The following is a 20071-nucleotide window of genomic DNA, read 5'->3' on the forward strand; positions in this document are numbered from 1 at the left end:
CTTCTTCTGGTAAGAAGTTGCAAAGGATGGGTGTAGATAAATCCACTATCTCCTGGATTACTGATTACCTGACAGACAGACCCCAGTTTGTATGGGTGGGTAGTTCTCAGTCTGAGATGGTGGTGTTCCGTACCCCGTAACTGGGTTGCCAAACCAGCAGAAATGGATCACTCAGTTGGAGTCTAGATTACTAGAACTAAGAAAGTTTTATTAAAGAAACAAGCAACACAGTATTCTAATCAAAAGGATAATAAATGCAACAGTTCAGCAATGATAAACACACATGTACACAGAATTAAGATAACAGGATCAATCAAGCTCTATCGTTGTCTAGGGGTAAATGACCAGTTTCAAAGTGACGCAAAGTTCAGTTCAATTTAGTTCAGTTCAGTTCGCAGTAATCACTGCCGTGGCGATGGACAGTTGGGGGAAGGAGAGAGAGAGCAAAACGAATGAATATTCAAACAGCTTCCACACAGACCTTCGATATTCTTCGCAGTCAGCTTTTGTGCGAGCCCTTTGTGATGTCATCTGAGGTCATCCGTTTCCCGATACGATCGTTTCCCTGCGGTGAACCTGGCACCCAGGCAAGGGTGGACACACACCAGGTTCCTGCCAATCGTGCCTTTCCACCCTGTGCGTCTATGGCTTGATCCTGCAACCAGCTGTCCAAAACTTCCCACCGACTTGTGGGAGATGCACCGCTTCCAGGGTCTCGTTACCTTGGGGTGTCATGTGTGTGCTGCCCTAGCGAACCTGTCCCTTTTTATCCCCCTGCTGGGGTATGGCCTGTCCATCACTTCAAACAGTTCAGGGTTCAAAGGGGGAGCCGATCTTGACAGCTCTCCTTCCATTAAACTCCCCCGTCTCTTCATTAACATCTCCAAATGCTGCTCCATTATTTTCCTTATCTCTCTTTCTCCTGAAGACGGGTGGCAGATCAACTGCTGATCCCACTGGTGCCAGCACAGGACAGCTAACATCTTAATCTATGTGTATTCTCATTACAGTGGTGAGTGGCACTGGAGCCACAAGGGACTGTCCTGTCTCCGTTTCTGTTCACACTGTACACCTCAGACTCTCAGTACAAATCTGAGTCTTGTCACTTGCAGAAGTTCTCTGATGACGCTGCAGTGGTTGGGGGTAAGTAGGTATTGGAGTACAGAAAACTGGTGGACAAGTTTGTGGAGTAGTGCTCCTGAATGTGGCCAAAATCAGGGAGATGGTGATAGATTTCAGGAGGAAAAGAACTGTGATGAGTCATGTATACATTCTGGGAGAAGTAGTTGCAATGGTGGAGGAGTACAAATACTTGGATGTTCACCTCGACAACAGACGACTGGAAAACCAACACCAAGGCTGTTTACACAAAGGAGATGAGCAGAATCTATTTTCTAAGGAAGCTGAGATGTATGCAGCAGGATGTTGGAGATCTTTTACCAGACTGTTGTAGCGAGTGCGGTCTTCTTTGCAGCTTTATGTAGGGGAAGCAGCATCAGAATTGGTGATGCAAAAAGACAAAATAAACTCATCAAAAAGGCTGGATCCATACTTAGCCACAACCCAGACTCTTGATGAGTTAGTGTTGGGTGGGGGGTTATCCATTATGGACAATCTGGCACATCCTCTCCATGACCTACTGAATAAGCAGAGGAGCACCTTTCAAACAGGCTCATTCAGCTCCGCTGTCACAACGATTACTACAGAAAATCTTTCCTACCAAATGCAATAAGCATACACAACAGTTCATATCTGCAACAGGAGAACACACGTCATAGTACAATAGTCTGTTTTATTATTTTGTGTTCCCTTTTTCTCAATTCCTCTGTCTACACTGAATCTGATCTCAGGATAAGTCTTTTCAATCCAGAACAAAGGAGATATCCTCTTCTTTCAAAGAGAAGGGCTTCCCTTCCTCTACCATCAATGCAGCCCTCAGCCGCATCTCTTTCATTTCATGCACATTTGTTCTCACCCCATCAGGGATAGGGTTCCTCTTGTCCTCATGTACAACCCCACCAACCTCCACGTCCAGCACATAATTCTGTATAACTACCACCATCTCCAATGGATACCACCATCAAACACATCTCTTCCCTCCCCCCAACTTTCTGCTTTCCACAGAGCTCCCTTGTCCATTCATCCCTCCCCAGTGATCTCTCTCCTGGCACTTATCCTTGCAAGTCGAACAAGTGCTACACCTGCCCCACACTACCCCCCTCACTACCATTCAGGGCCCCAAACAGTCCTTCCAGGTGAGATGACACTTCACCTGTGAGTCTGCTGGGATCATATACTGCTTCCAGTTCTCCTAGTGTGGCCCCCTGTATTTTGGTGAGACCTGACGTAGATTGGGAGACTGCTTCACTGAGCACCATCAGCCAGAAGTTGTGGGATTGCCTGGTGGCCACTGATTTTAATTCCATTTCCTATTCCCATACCGATATGTCAAACCACGGCCTCCTCTACTGTCGCGATGAGGACACACACAGGTTGGAGGACCAATGCCTTATATTCTGTCTGGGTAGCCTCCAACCTGATGGCATGAACATTGATTTCTCAAACTTTTTGTAATGCCATCACTCTCCTTCACCATTCCCCATCTCCTTTTCCCTCTTGTACCTTATCTCCTTGGCTTTCCTCTGGGGCTCCTCCCCCTTTTCTTTCTTCCAGGGTCTTCAGTTCTCTCCTGTTAGATTCCCCCTTCTCCAGCCCTGTACCTCTTTCACCAATCAACTTCCCAGCTCTTTACTTCACCCCTCCCCTCCCGGTTTCACCTATCATCTGTGTTTCTCCCTCCCCTCTCCCCATCTTTTAAATCAAATCCCTATCTTCTTTTTCTCCAGTCCTGCTGAAGGGTTTCAGCCCAAAAAGTCGACTGTACTCTTTTCCATAGATGCTGCCTGGCCTGCTGAGTTCCTCCAGCATTTTGTGTGTGTTGCTCGGATCTCTGGCATCTGCGGATTGTCTTTTGTTTGTGAATATAGTAAGTACAAGTTTATGTTTAATTGTCATTCAATCATACATAAGTACCCATGAATACAGCCAAATGAAATAGTATTACTCTGGGATCCAGGTGCAAAACAGTACCAACATTCATAAGACATAGGAGCAGAATTGGGCCATTTGGCCCATTGAGTTTGCTCCACTATTCAATCATGGCTGATCCTTTCTCCCCTCAGCCCCACTCCCCATTCCCATAACCTTTGATGCTGTGTCCAATCAAGAACTTATCAAGCTCTGTCAAAAATACCCCCAATGTCCTGTCCTCCACAGTTGCTTTTGGTAATAAATTCCCCAAATTCACCACCCTCTGGCTAAAGAATTTTCTCTGCACTCTCTCTTTCAAATGGTCACCCCTCTATTGTGAGGCCGTGCCCCCTTGTGTTAGACCATGGGAACCATCCTTTCCACATCTACTCTATCTAGGCCTTTCAACATTTGAAAGGTTTCAATGAGATCCTGCTCAACCTTCTAAATTCCAGCGATTACAGATTCAGAGCTATCAAACATTCCTCGCATGATAACCCTTTCATTTCCGGAATCATCCTTGTGAACTGTCCTTGGACCCTTTCCAATACCAGCTCGTCTTTTCTTAGTTGAGGAGCGCAAAGCTGTTCACCATATTCAAGGTGAGGCCTCACCAGTGTCTTATAAAGTTACAGCATCACATTCCTGCTCTTATATGCTAGCCCTCCTGAAATGAATGCTAACATGGCATTTACGTTCCTCACCACCAACTCTACCTCCAGGTTAACCTTTAGGGTGTTCTGCATAAGGATTCCCAAGTCCCTTTGTATCTCAGATTTTGGATCTTCTCCCTGTTTAGAAAATAGTCTGCACATTTATTTCTACTACCACAGCGCGTGACCATGCATTTTCCAACATTGTATTTCATTTGCCACTTTCTTACCCATTTTCCTAATCTGTCTAAGTCCTTCTGCATCCTACCTGTTTGCTCAACACTACCTGCCCCTCCACCAATCTTTGTATCATCTGCATACTTGCCAATAATGCCACAATTTTCATCATCTAAATCATTGATATACAGCATAAAAAGAAGCAGTCCCAATACCGACCCCTGCAGAACACCACTATTCACTGGAGCCAACCAGAAAAGGAACCTTTTATTCCCACTTGCTGCCTCCTGCCAATCAGCAAACACTCTAACCATGCCAATAACTTTCCTGTAATACCATCGGCTCTTAACTTGGTAAGTAACCTCATCAGTGGCACCTTGTCAAAGGCGTTCTGAAAGTCCAAATATACAACATCCTTTATCTATCCTACTTGTCATCTCAAAGAATTCCAGCAGTTTCTTCAGGTAAGATTTTCCCTTAAGGAAACTACGCTGACTTTGTCCTACCTTGTTCTGTGTTAGCAAGTACTCCATAACGTCATCCTTAACAATTCATGCACAGCACAAGTCACACTTGACCACGAGTCCCTGAATTTTGCCGCAGTCTGCAATGGAAGACAATGTATGGCTTGTTTTCTGCCCAGTGAACACTAGGGGGCAGCACTGCACCGTCGCCGGCACTCGGGGGCAGGGAGACGGGGTTGATAAGGTCGGATATGGAAAGTTTTATGGAAAGTTTTTTGAAAAGCTTAGAATCCGTGGAATCCAAGAAAAGTTAGCAACCTGGATCCAAAATTGGGCTGGTTATAGGAACAGCATCTACATACCGAGGCTCCTGGATAGGTACATGGAGCTTGGAAAAATAGAGGGCTATGGGTAACCCTAGGTAATTGCTAGAGTAAATACCTGTTCGGCACAGCATTGTGGGCCGAAGGGCCTATCTTGTGCTGTTAGTTTTTCTATATATTTAGGGAGACTTGGGGTTGTAGCTTGACCAGTCCGTGACCTCGTGTGCGGAAGTCTTTCACGGGAGGAGTGGGGGGGCTGAATGTCGAACGGTGATTGGTTAAGCAGTGGGTGGGGCGGGGCTAGGTTACCGAGCGGGAGCTCTGAACGGCGAGTCGGTGAAAAGGGCGGGATGCCGTGGCTGGACGACACGTGATTGGTGGATGGGGCGAGCTGGTCTGTCAGGGGAGAGTTGTGATTGGTGGTTGAAGCGAGTTTGTCCGTGGAAGGAGGCGGTGCCTCGATAACATGTCGCCTCCGGAACCGAAGAAGCGGCGATGTCGCCTTTCACTGCGGGACCGAAGGCCTCGCATCTCGGACGGGGCCGGAAAGGAATTAGCAGCCGGTCGACCGGGTACAGATGACGTCGCGGCGCCGTCCTGCCTCTTGAACAAGTTGTCGCGGCGATACCGACAGAGAAAGGCCGGAGGCGATAGCGCGGATGCCGGGGCCGGTGTTGGTGCAGCCCTCGGTAACGGAACCGATGCTGCAAGCAGGGAGGCAGCGGCCTCTGTTTCCCCCGCGACCGGGGAGGCAGCGGCCTCTGTTTCCCCCGCGACCGGGGAGGCAGCAACCTCTGTTTCCCCCGCGACCGGGGAGGCAACGGCCTCCGTTTCCCCCGCCACCTTGGAGGCAGCAGCCTCCGTTTCCCCCGCGACCGGGGAGGCAACCGCTGCCGGAGGCGAGTGGCGGGATGCGGCCGCCCCGCCTTACTACCTGGCAAACTTTCTGATGGTGCTGGACGCGGTGCTGCTGAGCCCGGACGCCGAACTGTTGAACGAGGAGGACAAACACTGGATCCGGATGTTCCGGGGGCTCTCGGGTATGGAGGCGACTGTGAACTCGGGACTAGTGGGTCCCAGGTGACCTGGGCCCTGCTGGGAGCCCGGGCTCTTGGCTTCATCAAGACCAGTGTGAAACAGAACGGCAGGCGGTCTTTAGGTTATTGGGGCTTTGGCGGAGCTCTCATTTCAGATCTTTGTCAAATTGTACCTTATCCTTTACAGTGCAGTACAGGCTTTCCGTTCTTGCGACCATTTGCCCTATTCCAAGATCAGTTTACCCCTTCCCTTTCACATAACTCAATTTTCTTTAATCTATGTATCTCTTAAAATCCCCTATTATATCTGCATTTACCACCACCCCTGGCAATACGTTCCACATACCTACTCTTTGCCTCTTAACGTTTTGTACATTCTCCTTCACTCTAAAGCCCTCCCTTGTTCACCCTATACAGTACTCTAATCCAGGGGGTATCCTGGTCAATCTCCTTTACACTGTTTCTAAAGCTTCTCTGTCCTTCCTATAATGCGGCGAGCAGAACTGAACATAATAGTCAAGTTTGGTCTAACCAAAGCTTTGTAGAGCTGTAACCTTACCTGCAGCTCTTGAACTCAATCCTCTGATCAGTGAATGCCTACACATCCCACGCCTTCCCTTGTGCTACAAATTTGAAGGGTCTATAGACCTGGATCCCAAGATCTCTCTATTCCTCCACACTGCCAAGAATCCTGCTATTAACTCTGTTGTCTTTAAGTTGGACGTTCCAGAATGAATCATTTCACACTTCCAGACTGAACCTTATCTGCCACTTCTCAGCCTAGCTCTGCATCCTGTTGATTCTGTTCAACTTGCAGTTTGAATCCCAGCAATTAACGAAATGAAACAGTACTTTTTATTAAATATCCTCTCTGTTAGAAAGAAGATTATTATGTTCATCCTTCATGACATTGGATACTATCAAATCTCACTCAGAGTGGGCACGGCCCAGATTCTAATCCATCAGGCTGAGAGTTTAATGTCCATGTTGGGAAGATTACCGGAGGACTGGAGCTGCCAGCAGTTTGACAGGGCGAGGACTGAGTTAGGAATAGGCAGTGAGGCTCTGTGCATGAGAAGTCATGTCTCGCAAGCTTGATTATTTTAAAGGTGTCATAAAAAAGATTGATGGGTGGTAAATGTTGTTTACACAGATTTTCGCTGTTCGTTATGTGCTGTGGTCTATGTCATGGGTGATCATGGTCTTTCCATGACCATGATTTTCCTTGGTAATTTTTATACAGAAGTGGTTTGTCATTTCTGCCTTCTGGGCAGTGTCTTTTCAAGGCAGGTGACCCCAGTCATTGTCAGATATCTGTTTGGAATCAATGGTCACTTAACCAGGACTTGTGATATGCACCAGCTGCTCATACAGCCATCTATCACCTGGTCCCATGACTTCAGGTGACCCTGATCGGGAGCTAAGCAGGTATTACACCTTGCCCAAGGGTGACCTGCAGGCTAGCAGAGGGAAGGAGTGCCTTACATCTCCTTTGGTAGAGACGTATCTCCACCCCGCCATTCGTACAGGTACTTCAGCGAGACTTTTGACAAGGTCCCACATGGTAGCTGTAAAGTTAGATCACATGGGATGCAGGGTGAGAGTGAAGGAGTCAGAGTGTGACAGTGGTGCTGTGCCGTGCCCCAGGGGACACTGCTGGGGCAACGTTTCATTTCTTCGTGATGATATGGGCAACAATGTGTTTAGTAAGTTTGGTGGGGTAGTAGTCAGTGAAGAAGGTTATCTAAGGTTACAACTGGAAGATGGAATTTAACTTGGTAAGTGTGAAGTATTGCATTTTGATCAGTTGAAGCAAGGAAGATTTTGCATAGTAAATGGTATAGCTCTGGAGAGTGGAGTGTTGTTGAAAAGAGAGACCTGGAGGTTCCTGAGAATGGTAATGGTGCTGACCCTGGCCTTCAACACAGTGCAGTGATGGGAGTCATGTTATAAACGTACTGTATTGCATGCATTTCTAGTCTCCCCCAACTGGGAAGCTGGGAAGGGTTAGTGGGACTGGAGGGCTTGAGAGGCTGGGTGCAGTTTCCCTTCAAATGTGTAGAGAGGGGCGAGGATAAGGTAACTGCTCAGAGTAGAGGACGTAGATTTAAGGTGAGAGAGGGAAGATATAAAGGGCACCTGAGAGACAAGTTTTTCACCTAAATGATGGTGAGTATGTTGGAACAGGCTACCAGAGGAATTTGCAGAGGTGTGTACAATCACAATCTTTAAGACATTTGGACAAATATGTGGATAGAAAAGGTCTGAGAGAAATGCAGGTAAATAGCACGAGTGCATAGAGTCATCTTGTTCAGCATGGATGATTTGGGGTAAGAGCCTGAGCCTGTGCTGTCTAACTGATTCTCTGCATCCTGGAATCAGGAAGCTGATGGTGTGCCAACTGTACATAGTCTCTAGCCTCTATCACTTGGCATTTTCTGCCCATCTGATACTCCTAAAATGTGTAGGTGTGTGCTTTCACCAGCCCCCTCAAACATAGTAAAGTAAAGGCATCCGTTAGTCTTGCGAGACCATGGATCTACTCCTGGAAAGTCTTCACTCTCCAGGGCGCAGGCCTGGGCAAGGCTGTATGGAAGACCGGCAGTTGCCCATGCTGCAAGTCTCCCCTCTCCACGGCACCAATGTTGTCCAAGGCAAGGGCATTAGGACCCATACAGCTTGGCACCAGTGTCGTCGCAGAGCAATGTGTGATTAAGTGCCTTGCTCAAGGACACAACACGTTCCCTTGGCTGGGGCTCGAACTCACGACCTTCAGGTAGCTAGTTCAATGCCTTAACCACTTGGCCACCTGCCCACACACCCTCCCTCAAACATAGAATTCCAGAATTCAATCTCCCTCTGAATTCAAACAAAATATTTCTGAAATTCTCTCAAAATTTCCTTAAACTTTGATCTTTTGCATTCTGATTGTAAACACTTGATAAACATTTTTTTTCACCATCTCTGCTCCCCAGTTCTGTATGCACAGCCTCTGCAACTCCAAGAAAAGCAATTTCTGCAGATATACTGCCTTCTCAGTGTGGATACATCCTGGTGAATCTCCTCTACACCCTCTGCAATACAATCACATTCTTCCTGAGGTGTTGTGACCAGAACTGGGCACTGTCCTTTAGTTATGGTCAGACTACTGCTTTGTGTGAAAGTGAAGAATGCTGGAAAACACATTGCAGATAGGGGGCATCTGTGGGAAGAGAAACTGTTGATGCTTCATGCTGAACACCCTTCATCAGAATTGTGTGGGTTTTCTCACTTACACATTTATTTACTTAAAGATACAGTGCAGAATAGTTCCTTACAGCACCACCCAGCAACCACTGATTTAACCCGAGCCTAGCCCTAGCCTCATCACAGGACAATTTACTGGTGTGTCTTTGAACTGTGGGAAAACCAGAGCACCCAGAGGAAACACACAGTCATAGGGAGAACGAACAAACTCCTGCTAGACTTTGTACTCTGCACCCCTTCGTAGGACACGCAAGATCATGGCACACCCTCTTCCTCAAACACAGTTTGCTTGTATTATTGAACATAGAAAAACTTCAGCACAATACAGGTCCTTTGGCCCACTATGCTGTGCCGAACATGTACTTACTTTAGAAATTAAAAGTATAAAGTATAAATTACCCAGGTTCCCCTTAGCCCTCTATTTTTCTAAGCTCTAAGTAACTGCCCAGGAGTCTCTTAAAAGACCCTATCGTATTCGCCTCCACCACTGTTGCTGGCAGCCCATTCCACGCACTCACCACTCTCTGAGTAAAAAAAACTTACCCCTAACATCTTGGTACCTACTTCCAAGCACCTTAAAACTGTGCCCTCTCGTGTTAGCCATTTCAGCCCTGGGAAAAAGCCTTTGACTATCCACACAATCCTCTGCCATTCCAAGGAGAAAAGACCAAGTTCACTCAAACTATTTTCATAAGGCATGCTCCCCAGTCCAGGCAACATTCTTGTAAATCTCCTCTGCACCCTTTCTATGGTTTCCACATCCTGTAGTGAGGCAATGAGCACGGTACTCCAAGTGGGGTCTGACCAGGGTCCTATATAGCTGTAACATTACCTCTTGGCTCCTAAACTCAATCCCATGGTTGATGAAAGCCAATGCACAGTATGCCTTCTCAACCACAGTCAACCTGTGCAGCAGCTTTGAGTGCCCTGTGGACTCGGACCCCAAGATCCCTCTGATCCTCCACACTGCCAAGAGTCTTACCATTAATACTATATTCTGCCATCATATTTGACCTACCAAAATGAACCACTTTTGTGTTCACATTACGAAAGCAATGTCTTTCACATCTGGAAACCTACTGACCTGTTTTAAATGCAAGTCATAGCTGAGGCTCCACAGTCCACAGAGTTTGAGGATTCTAAACACTCGCCACTCTTTGAAGAACTTTTTCCTGATTTAAGTTGTAAATTGCCTTCCACTTATTTTCACATATCCCCGGGATCCAGGGAAGACATCATGCCTGCGAGTGCCATGTCAGAGTTGTATACATTTCCAATTTCTTCAGGCTCAGCCTACTCGCTATATGGTCACTCTGCCTTCCCAGCTGGGGAATTTTTACACCACTCCCTTTATGGCAAATGTAAGACGTCTCAAACTGACTGGTAGTTTAGATGTTATCCTACCAAGACTCTGTGTGATTGTAGGAGATAATTACTTACCCCAGTAAAGATCAAGATATCATTTGCCTTTCTTAGCTTGCTGGTGTACCTAATTGTTAGCTTTCAGTGACTTGTGTTAAGACAATGAGGCCTCTTAAACAACATCATTTCCCAGTTTTACAGTGTTGCTGTTTTTCCAACTGAAGTGAATTCCCATTCACTGATGCCCCCCTCACCTACTCCACTAGCTGCATCTTCAAACAATTCCAAATTCATTTCCTACTGTTGAATCCATGTTGGCTGTTTGGTCAAATTATTTTTCTGAGTTTCGTTGTACTATATCCTTCATTATAGATTTAAACATTTTCCTCTTCTGATGTCAGACTAATAGGCCAATGGTTTCCTATTTTCTTCCTTTTTCAAAAGGTCACCTTTGCTACCCTCCAACCTGCAGGAACCATTGCTGAATCTTTGGATAACTAGAGCGTCCACTGTCTCTGCAGCCACAGCTTTGAAAAGATAATCAGGCCCTTGTGATTTGTTAGTTCTCATGCTCATTAACTTGCAAATAGTTTTATCTTCACTAATCCTATTACTTTTATTTCTTTATTTGCACTGATTCCTTGGGTTGTGGATATTTCTTGGAGTTTTTGCCTTCTCCATGAAAACAGACGCACACAGTGTATTTGCTTAGTTTCTCTGCCGTGTCCTTGTACTCAGGATTTAATGTAAATCTTGACTGGGTCTGCTGCTCTTGTTAAAGTCACTGTATTCTCCTTTGTCCTCAGGTGCTGCCCAGAAACTCTATGTGAGGCTTTTCCAACGGAAGCTGAATTGGCTGAGGGTGAAACGACTGGAATATGTTGAGATTGGCCTGGATCTGGTGCCTATCATCAACGAACTGGCCCTCGCTGGCTTGGTTCAGACGGGTAGGTATAGCCACCTCAAGATGGGGAAGCCTTTATTAATCAGGAAGTTCCTGTCATCAATGAGCTGGCCCTCTCTGGCTTACTTCATAGTGCTTTTGAGAAGGGGAATGTCCTCATCTGACTTCCTTCACCTGCTGTGGCACTCTTCAATCTACCCACTCCAGCTGCCCCCATCATCTCTACAGTTGCTTGGTGAATTTGTCTGTTTGAAGTGCTTGCTTTCTGGCCCACCTCACTTAAAAGGTCTTGAATTGCTCATTTGGAATGTAAACCAGTCACTGGGGAGTGTCGGAACACATCAGCTATCAAGAGTTGTCTCTAACAATGTCCCTTCCCACCCCCAGATGCTGACCTGAACAATGTCTGTGACGCCCTGAGCCTGCTCTCAGCCCCTGAGCTCAAACTGTTGGCTAAGCACTTCCATTTACCAACGCAGACTCAGAAGTCGGAGGTCCTCAGGTCATTGCTACAACTGGCCAAGCAACAGTCGATCTTCAGCCTGAGCCAGACCCTTGGCCCTTCCATCCTGAGCAGGTTCTCTGATACTCAGCTATCTCACAAGGAGGGGGTGGGATGTGGAAAAGGCAGAATTCCTGCTCCCAAGATTTGTGATGGTTGTGCAGAATTCCTAGGCATGAGATATTGGTGTGTGTCGAATAAATGAATGTACTGGTGCTCAGCATGCTCATGCTGGCCAGGGGATGAAAGTCTGAAGTTCTAGCATTTCCCTTTTGTGGGCGACATAACTCTGACACCTGACTCAGTCGGGCAGTACTGAGTGTGTGAAACTGTTGCCGGCAATGATCAGACAGTACACACAGCAGCAAAACTCTGTCAGAAGAGTCTCAGGCTTTAAGGTGGGGGCCAGAGCAGAAGACGATGCAGGTTACACAGGGTGCAGAGTCCCCCATGGGTCAGGAAACGATGCAGGTTACAATGGGTGCAGAGACCCCCATGGGTCAGGAAACGATGCAGGTTATACAGGGAGCAGAGCCCCCCATAGGTCAGGAAACGATGCAGGTTACAATGGGTGCAGAGTCCCTCATGGGTCAGGAAACGATGCAGGTTATACAGGGAGCAGAGACCCCCATGGGTCAGGAAACGATGCAGGTTACAATGGGTGCAGAGACCCCCATGGGTCAGGAAACGATGCAGGTTACAATGGGTGCAGAGACCCCCATGGGTCAGGAAACGATGCAGGTTACAATGGGTGCAGAGACCCCCATGGGTCAGGAAACGATGCAGGTTACAATGGGTGCAGAGTCCCCCATGGGTCAGGAAACGATGCAGGTTACACAGGGAGCAGAGACCCCCATGGGTCAGGAAACGATGCAGGTTACACAGGGAGGAGAGTCCCCCATGGGTCAGGAAACGATGCAGGTTACACAGGGTGCAGAGACCCCCATGGGTCCGGAAACGATGCAGGTTCCTCAAGGAGGAGAATCCCCCATGGGTCAGGAAACGATGCAGGTTCCTCAGGGAGGAGAATCCCCTGTGGGTCAGGAAAAGATGCAGGTTATACAGGGAGGAGAGACCCACATGGGTGAGCAAACGTTGCAGGTTAGACGGGGAGGAGAATTCCTCATGGGACAGGAAACGACGCAGTTAACACGGGGAGCAGATTCTCCCCCCCCCACCCATGGGTGAGGAAACGATGCAGGATACACAGGGAGCAGAGTCCCCCCATGCGTCAGGAAGCTATGCAGGTTACATGGGGAGCAGAGTTCCAACATGGGTCAGTGAACATAGAGTAGTACAGCACATTACAGGCCCTTCGGCCCGCAATGTTGTGCCGACCCTCAAACCCTGCCTCCCATATAACCCCCCCATCTTAAATTCCTCCATATACCTTGTCTAGTAGTCTCTTAAACTTCACTCGTGTATCTGCCTCCACCACTGACTCAAGCAGTGCATTCCACACACCATCCACTCTCTGAGTAAAAAACCTTCCCCTAATATCCCCTTTGAACTTCCCAGCCCTTACCTTAAAGCCATGTCCCCTTGTATTGAGCAGTGGTGCCCTGGGGAAGAGGCGCTGGCTATCCACTCTATCTATTCCTCTTATTATCTTGTATACCTCTATCATGTCTCCTCTCATCCTCCTTCTCTCCAAAGAGTAAAGCCCTAGCTCCCTTAATCTCTGATCATAATGCATACTCTCTAAACCAGGCAGCATCCTGGTAAATCTCCTCTGTACCCTTTTCAATGCTTCCACATCCTTCCTATAGTGAGGTGACCAGAACTGGACACAGTACTCCAAGTGTGGCCTAACCAGAGTTTTATAGAGCTGCAACATTACATCGCGCCTCTTAAACTCTATCCCTTGACTTATGAAAGCTAACACCCCATAAGCTTTCTTAACTACCCTATCCACCTGTGAGGCAACTTTCAGGGATCTGTGGACATGTACCCCGAGATCCCTCTGCTCCTCCACACCACCAAGTATCTTGCCATTTACTTTGTACTCTGCCTTGGAGTTTGTCCTTCCAAAGTGTACCACCTCACACTTCTCTGGGTTGAACTCCATCTGCCACATCTCAGCCCACTTCTGCATCCTATCAATGTCTCTCTGCAATCTTCTACAATCCTCTACACTATCTACAACACCACCAACCTTTGTGTTGTCTGCAAACTTGCCAACCCACCCTTCTACCCCCACATCCAGGTTGTTAATAAAAATCACGAAAAGTAGAGGTCCCAGAACCGATCCTTGTGGGACACCACTAGTCACAATCCTCCAATCTGAATGTACTCCCTCCACCACCACCCTCTGCCTTCTGCAGGCAAACCAATTCTGAATCCACCTGGCCAAACTTCCCTGGATCCCATGCCTTCTAACTTTCTGAATAAGCCTACCGTGTGGAACCTTGTCAGATGCCTTACTAAAATCCATGTAGATCACATCCACTGCACTACCCTCATTGGTCACCTCCTCAAAGAACTCTTATCAGGCTTGTTAGACACGATCTGCCCTTCACAAAGCCATGCTGACTGTCCCTAATCAAAACATGATTCTCTAAATGCCCATACATCCTATCCCTAAGAATCTTTTCCAACAGCTTTCCCACCACAGACATAAGGCTCACTGGTCTATAATTACCCGGACTATCCCTACTACCTTTTTTGAACAAGGGGACAACATTCGCCTCCCTCCAATCCTCCGGTACCATTCCCGTGGACAATGAGGACATAAAGATCCTAGCCAGAAACTCAGCAATCTCTTCTCTCGCCTCATGGAGCAGCCTGGGGAATATTCCATCAGGCCCCGGGGACTTATCCGTGCTAATGTATTTTAACAACTCCAACACCTCCTCTCCCTTAATATCAACGTGCTCCAGAACATCAACCTCAGTCATATTGTCCTCACCGTCATCAAGTTCCCTCTCATTGGTGAATACCAAAGAGAAGTATTCATTGAGGATCTTGCTCACTTCCACAGCCTCCAGGCACATCTTCCCACCTTTATCTCTAATCGGTCCTACCTTCACTCCTGTCATCCTTTTGTTCTTCACATAATTGAAGAATGCCTTGGGGTTTTCCTTTACACTGCCCGCCAAGGCCTTCTCATGCCCCCTTCTTGCTCTTCTCAGCCCCTTCTTAAGCTCCTTTCTTGCTTCCCTATATTCCTCAATAGACCCATCTGATCCTTACTTCCTAAACCTCATGTATGCTGCCTTCTTCCACCTGACTAGATTTTCCACCTCACTTGTCACCCATGGTTCCTTCACCCCACCATTCTTTATCTTCTTCACCGGGACAATTTATCCCTAACATCCCGCAAGAGATCTCTAAATATCGACCACATGTCCATAGTACATTTCCCTGCAAAAATATCATCCCAATTCACACCCGCAAGTTCTAGCCTTATAGCCTCATAATTTGCCCTTCCCAATTAAAAATTTTCCTGCCTTCTCTGATTCTATCCTTTTCCATGATAATGCTAAAGGCCAGGGAGCGGAGGTCACTGTTTCCCAGATGCTCACCCACTGAGAGATCTGTGACCTGACCTGGTTCGTTACCTAGGTTATGATGCACATTACCCAGGGAGGAGAGTTCCCACATGGGTCAGGAAACGATGCAGGTTACACGGGGAGGAGAGTTCCCTCATGGGTCAAGAAATGAATCAGGTTACACGGGGAGGAGAGTTCCCTCATGGGTCAAGAAACGAATCAGGTTACACGGGGAGGAGAATTCCCTCATGGGTCAAGAAACGAATCAGGTTAGACGGGGAGAAGAGTTCCCACATGGGTCAGGAAACGAATCAGGTTACATGGGATTGGAGACCCCAATAAGTCAGGAAATGATACAGGTTACACAGGGAGAAGAGTTCCCCCATGGGTCAGGAAACGATGTAGGTTACACGGGGAGGAGAGTCCCCAGTTGGTCAGGAAATGATGCAGGTTACACATGGAGGAGAGTTCCTCATGGGACAGGAAACGATTCAGGTAACACTGGGTGGAGTTTTCCCCCTTGTGTCAGGAAACGATGCAGTTTACACAGGCAGCAGAGCTCCCCCATGGGTCACGAAATGATGCAGGTTAGACGGGGAGGAGAGTCCCCCAGGTTTCAGGAAACGATGCAGGTTACACAGGGAGCAGTGTTCCCCTGTGTGTCGAAACGATACAGGTTAGACAGGATGGAGAGCTCCCCCATGGGTCAGGAAACGATGCAGGTTAGACGGGGAGCAGAGACCCCCATGGGTCAGGAAACGATGCAGGTTACATGGGGAGCAGAGTTCCCCTGTGTGTCAGGAAATGATGCAGGTTAGACGGGGAGCAGAGTTCCTCATGTCAGCAGTTCTGGGACATTGTGGAGTGGAGCGCCCTCACCCCATCATCTGTACTTTATAATTTCCAGTCAGTCACCTTCTGTAAAGTCACTCTTGTGGGCTTGCAGTCAATCTCTGTATATAGTCTATTTCAAATAGTGTTGTGTTTTTTAATTTTTTTTGTCTTTTGTATTTTTTATTCTGTATTGAATCGTGAGGAACAGAATTAGGTTCTCATTTACACTTGTTTACAGGAAATTACATTGAACAGTCCCGTATCTGGTGGCTTGAAATGGTTAACATGGGCACTTGGCTGATAAGCATTATGTGTGTCGATCAGGACTTGGTCTTGGCCTGAAACATCAACCAGTTATTCCGTTCTATATTTGCATCCAGTAATAATGCTGTTCTCCAGCATTTTGTGTGTCTGGTTCAGGATTTTCAGCTTCTGCAGAATCTCTTGTGTTTCTGAGTGTTTTTCTGGGGTTTGTGTTAACAGGGTGAAGGAGATGGTCGGACAGTGTTTGAGAGTAACTGTGGTTGCTCGTGCTGTGTTTTCACGGCTATTGCTACTTTTCTCTCTGACGGAGCCAACAGATGATGAAGATGCAGCCTGTGGTGGTCAGAACCAACTGTCCACAGTCCTCATGGTCAATATGGGACGAGTCACCTTCCCCAGCTATACTGTCTGCAGGGAGGCGAGAATCTTTCAGCACAGAGAGGATTTGCTCCGGTAATGCCACACTCCAATCCAATTTATTCTGTTATGGATTGATTGAGTTTCCTGGCAAGAAAGTGTATTTTAGGTGGTAACATCTATGTACTTTGATAGTAAATTCACTGTGAACTGCGATCAGTAACAGAAAAAGCCCTCTTGTAGACAGCAGCAGGAGAGAAATGGTGGCTATGCTGAGACTGACTTTTTCTCGTAGATAAGTGACTCTTGCAGCTGAAAGCAAGAAAGCAAGTTGTGTGGATGACACCAAGTGGAAGACTATTAAAGCTTGCATTGGGATCCAGACTAGATGGAATTTAATGCAGACAAGTGCAAGGTGTTGCACTTTGGGAGGACAAATCAGGGTGGCACCTGTGCAGTGAGCAGTAGGGCACTGAGGAGTAGAGTAGAACAAAGGCACCTAGGAATACAGGTCCGTGATTCATTGTAAATGGAGTCACAGATTTGGTTATACAAAAAGCTTCTGGAACATTACCCTTCATACATGAATGTGTTGAGTACAGGAGATGGGATGTTATGTTGAAGTTGCATAAGATATCGGTGAGGCCTAACTTGGAGTATTATATGCAGTGTTAATCACCTGCCTGAAGGAAAGGTATCAATATGACTGAAAGAGTGCAGAGAAAATTTACAAGGATGTTTCCAGGACTTGAGGACCTAAGTTGTAGGGAAAGGTTGAAAATATTAGGACTTTATTCCTGTGAGCATGGGAGATTGATGAAACTATACAAAATTATGAGGGATATAGATTGGGTAAGTACAAGCAAATTTTTTTTTTTCCCACTGAGGTTGAGTGAGACTTGAACATGGGTTAAGGGTGAAAGGTGAAATATTTGTGTCACCTGAAGGGGAATTACTTTTCTCAGAAGGTATGAGTGTGGAACAAGCTGCCATTGGAAGTGATAGATGCGGGTTTTAATCAGGACGTGGTCGGGAGGATTGTGGTCTAGGTGAGATTATTGCAGAACAGCAGTGTGGCACAGATTGGATGGGCTGAGGTATTTACTACTGAGGTGGGGAGCAATTTCTTCACAGAGGGCTGAAGAGGCACGTTGCTGAATATATTTGAGAAGTTTTTAACATTAAAAATGCATCATGGAGTATAGGGAGAAGGGAGGGCAATTATTTTGAGTGCGGGGAGAGGGGAGGGGTAGCTCTTTTTCAGACGGTACTACATGATGAGCTGAATGGCACATTGCTATGACTCAGACATGTATTGAATGTTCATTGAGAAATTACATGTTGTATTGCAGGTATGATGTGGCCTGTCATGCACTGGCTGAGGTGGGAACAGCAATGGCCAACAAGGCCTGGAGAGAGGCTCTGGAGACTTATAAAGCTGCCAAAAAGACATGGACTGATTTGGAGAAGAGCAGTGACATCAGGTAATGGAAGAGCTCAACACGCTCACACCCAGTATCTCTGCACAGTCATGAGTGTACTGGAAGTAGAGTAGGGTTTGAGGACACAATCTTGTGGGGTACCAGTGATAATAATCATGGCAAGGCTATTTGTCAGTCTTTACTGATTGCCATCTGTTAGTCAGAAAGTCAAGGATGCAGAAAGAGATGTCAACTCCCAGGGTCCAGAGTTTGGTGATAAATTTGCTTGAAATTATAGTATTGAAGCCAGAGCTGTAGTCAATTAACTGTAGTCAGAGGTAGATGTCGTTACTGTGCAGGTGCTTCAGAGCTGAGTATAGTGCCAGGGAGATGGTGTTTGCCATAGACATGTTTCAGTGGTAGACAAAGTACATTGATGAGGTTGTCTGGAAGGCTTGAGTTGACGTGTGGTATGACCAGACTTGAAGCCCTGAGCACTGGGCAGTGGTCGTTAAGGCACGTTATCTTGTACCAGGATGACAGTGCTCTTAAAGCAGGAAAATTCACAAATTAAGCAAGGAGAGGTTACAAATATTTGCAAATACTGCCAACAGCTGATTGGCACAGGATCTAAGGCCGTGGCCAAGAACACCATCTGGGCCAGATGCTTGAGAGCATGAACTCTGAAAGCAAGAAGGGATTGGTGGGTCAGGGTGTAGTTTTTGAAGAGTGATTAGTGTTTAGATGTATTTCAGTGGCTGTGTAGTCTGGGCTAAGTGCTGAATAGGATGGGGTTTGTGGGCTGAAGCTGCCTGGTTACCATTCCACCAGTCCGGTGTTGTTTGTCTCAGAGAGCTTGTCTCCAGTGGTGCTGCAGGTTTGGGTACAACAGGGACAGGATTGAGACTGTCCTGGGCCAGTTAGGTGGCTTTGAGCCCAGAGTTGCAATTGCCCGTTCTCAGTAAACCTGAGCAATGACGTTTCCCAATGACCGTGTTTGCTTTATTTCAGATTCTGTCGAGAGCTGCCGGTCTTCCTGCGATGTTTCACTACAGGCTGGGTCTACGCGAGAATTCGCTTCAGAGGGGTTGAAATTCTACAGCGGCTTGATATGTACAAAGTAAAAATACAATGCTATCAACTCCCAGGGTTTGTTGGGGGCTGGGGTGATCTTGGGACGAAGTCAGGAAGTGAGTGTTGGGCTACAATGGGTCTGCTTTTTTTTTTATTAATTTTTTTATGAGTTTCTGCAGAACAAGAAAAAAACCACCAACGAAATGGAGATTTATACAGTGCAAAACCAACATGTCTGATGTAAAGAAAGTAAAGAAAAAGCACCCAAAATAAGTCATATAAAGTTAGTAAGCACCCCACCCTCCCATTGCGCACTCCAAGCCAACCATTATGATATAAAAAAAAGTTAAATCAGAGCTTTTGTCACCACAGAGCTGTGAATATAAAAAGTGTATTGCCTACTACCTAAATTATAGTATATTTCACATCATAAAAGAAACCAGAAAAGTTAACCAGAAAGGAAAGCTGGATGTAAGGGACTAAATCACTGAAAGAAAAATGAAGATAAACCTTTAATCTAAAGAGGAGTTATGAAAATAATCAAGAAAAGGTCCCCACACCTTATGGAATTTTATCTCCAAACTGAGAAGTGAACAATGAATCTTTTCAAGGTCTAAGCAGGACATAATGTCTCTAAGCCATTGAGCATGAGTGAGTGGGGCAACATCTCTGCACCTAAGGACTAAACACCTAGCCAAAAGAGAGGCAAAAGACAACGTTCGCCATTTAGTCAGTCTCAAACGCATGTCAACTTCACCCAAAATGCCAGAAAAGAGCAGTCAATGGGTTAGATTCTAAATGGCAATTAAGGATATGGGATAAGGTTAAAAAGACATTTCTCCAAAGTTTCTCCAAACTGGGACAAGCCCAATACATGTGGATAACAGAAGCCTCGCCCACTATACACTTGTCACAAAAGGGACTAATATCAG

At 46.6% G+C, this 20071-nt stretch overlaps 1 protein-coding gene across 1 annotated transcript in view; it reads left to right on the forward strand.

Moving 5' to 3' along the window:
* Nucleotides 1–5102: 5102 nt before the first annotated feature.
* fan1 (FANCD2 and FANCI associated nuclease 1) overlaps nucleotides 5103–20071 on the forward strand; it is a 37993-nt gene continuing 23024 nt past the window's right edge. The window contains exons 1-6 of the mRNA XM_063071089.1: nucleotides 5103–5687; nucleotides 11099–11239; nucleotides 11584–11773; nucleotides 16507–16740; nucleotides 17997–18128; nucleotides 19077–19185. Of these exons, the coding sequence (XP_062927159.1) occupies nucleotides 5114–5687; nucleotides 11099–11239; nucleotides 11584–11773; nucleotides 16507–16740; nucleotides 17997–18128; nucleotides 19077–19185 (1380 nt within the window). The 5' untranslated portion in view covers nucleotides 5103–5113. The remainder of the gene's footprint in view (nucleotides 5688–11098; nucleotides 11240–11583; nucleotides 11774–16506; nucleotides 16741–17996; nucleotides 18129–19076; nucleotides 19186–20071) is intronic.

This window comes from Mobula hypostoma, chromosome 18 (genome assembly GCF_963921235.1).
Source record: "Mobula hypostoma chromosome 18, sMobHyp1.1, whole genome shotgun sequence".
Taxonomy (NCBI): Eukaryota; Metazoa; Chordata; class Chondrichthyes; order Myliobatiformes; family Myliobatidae; genus Mobula; species Mobula hypostoma.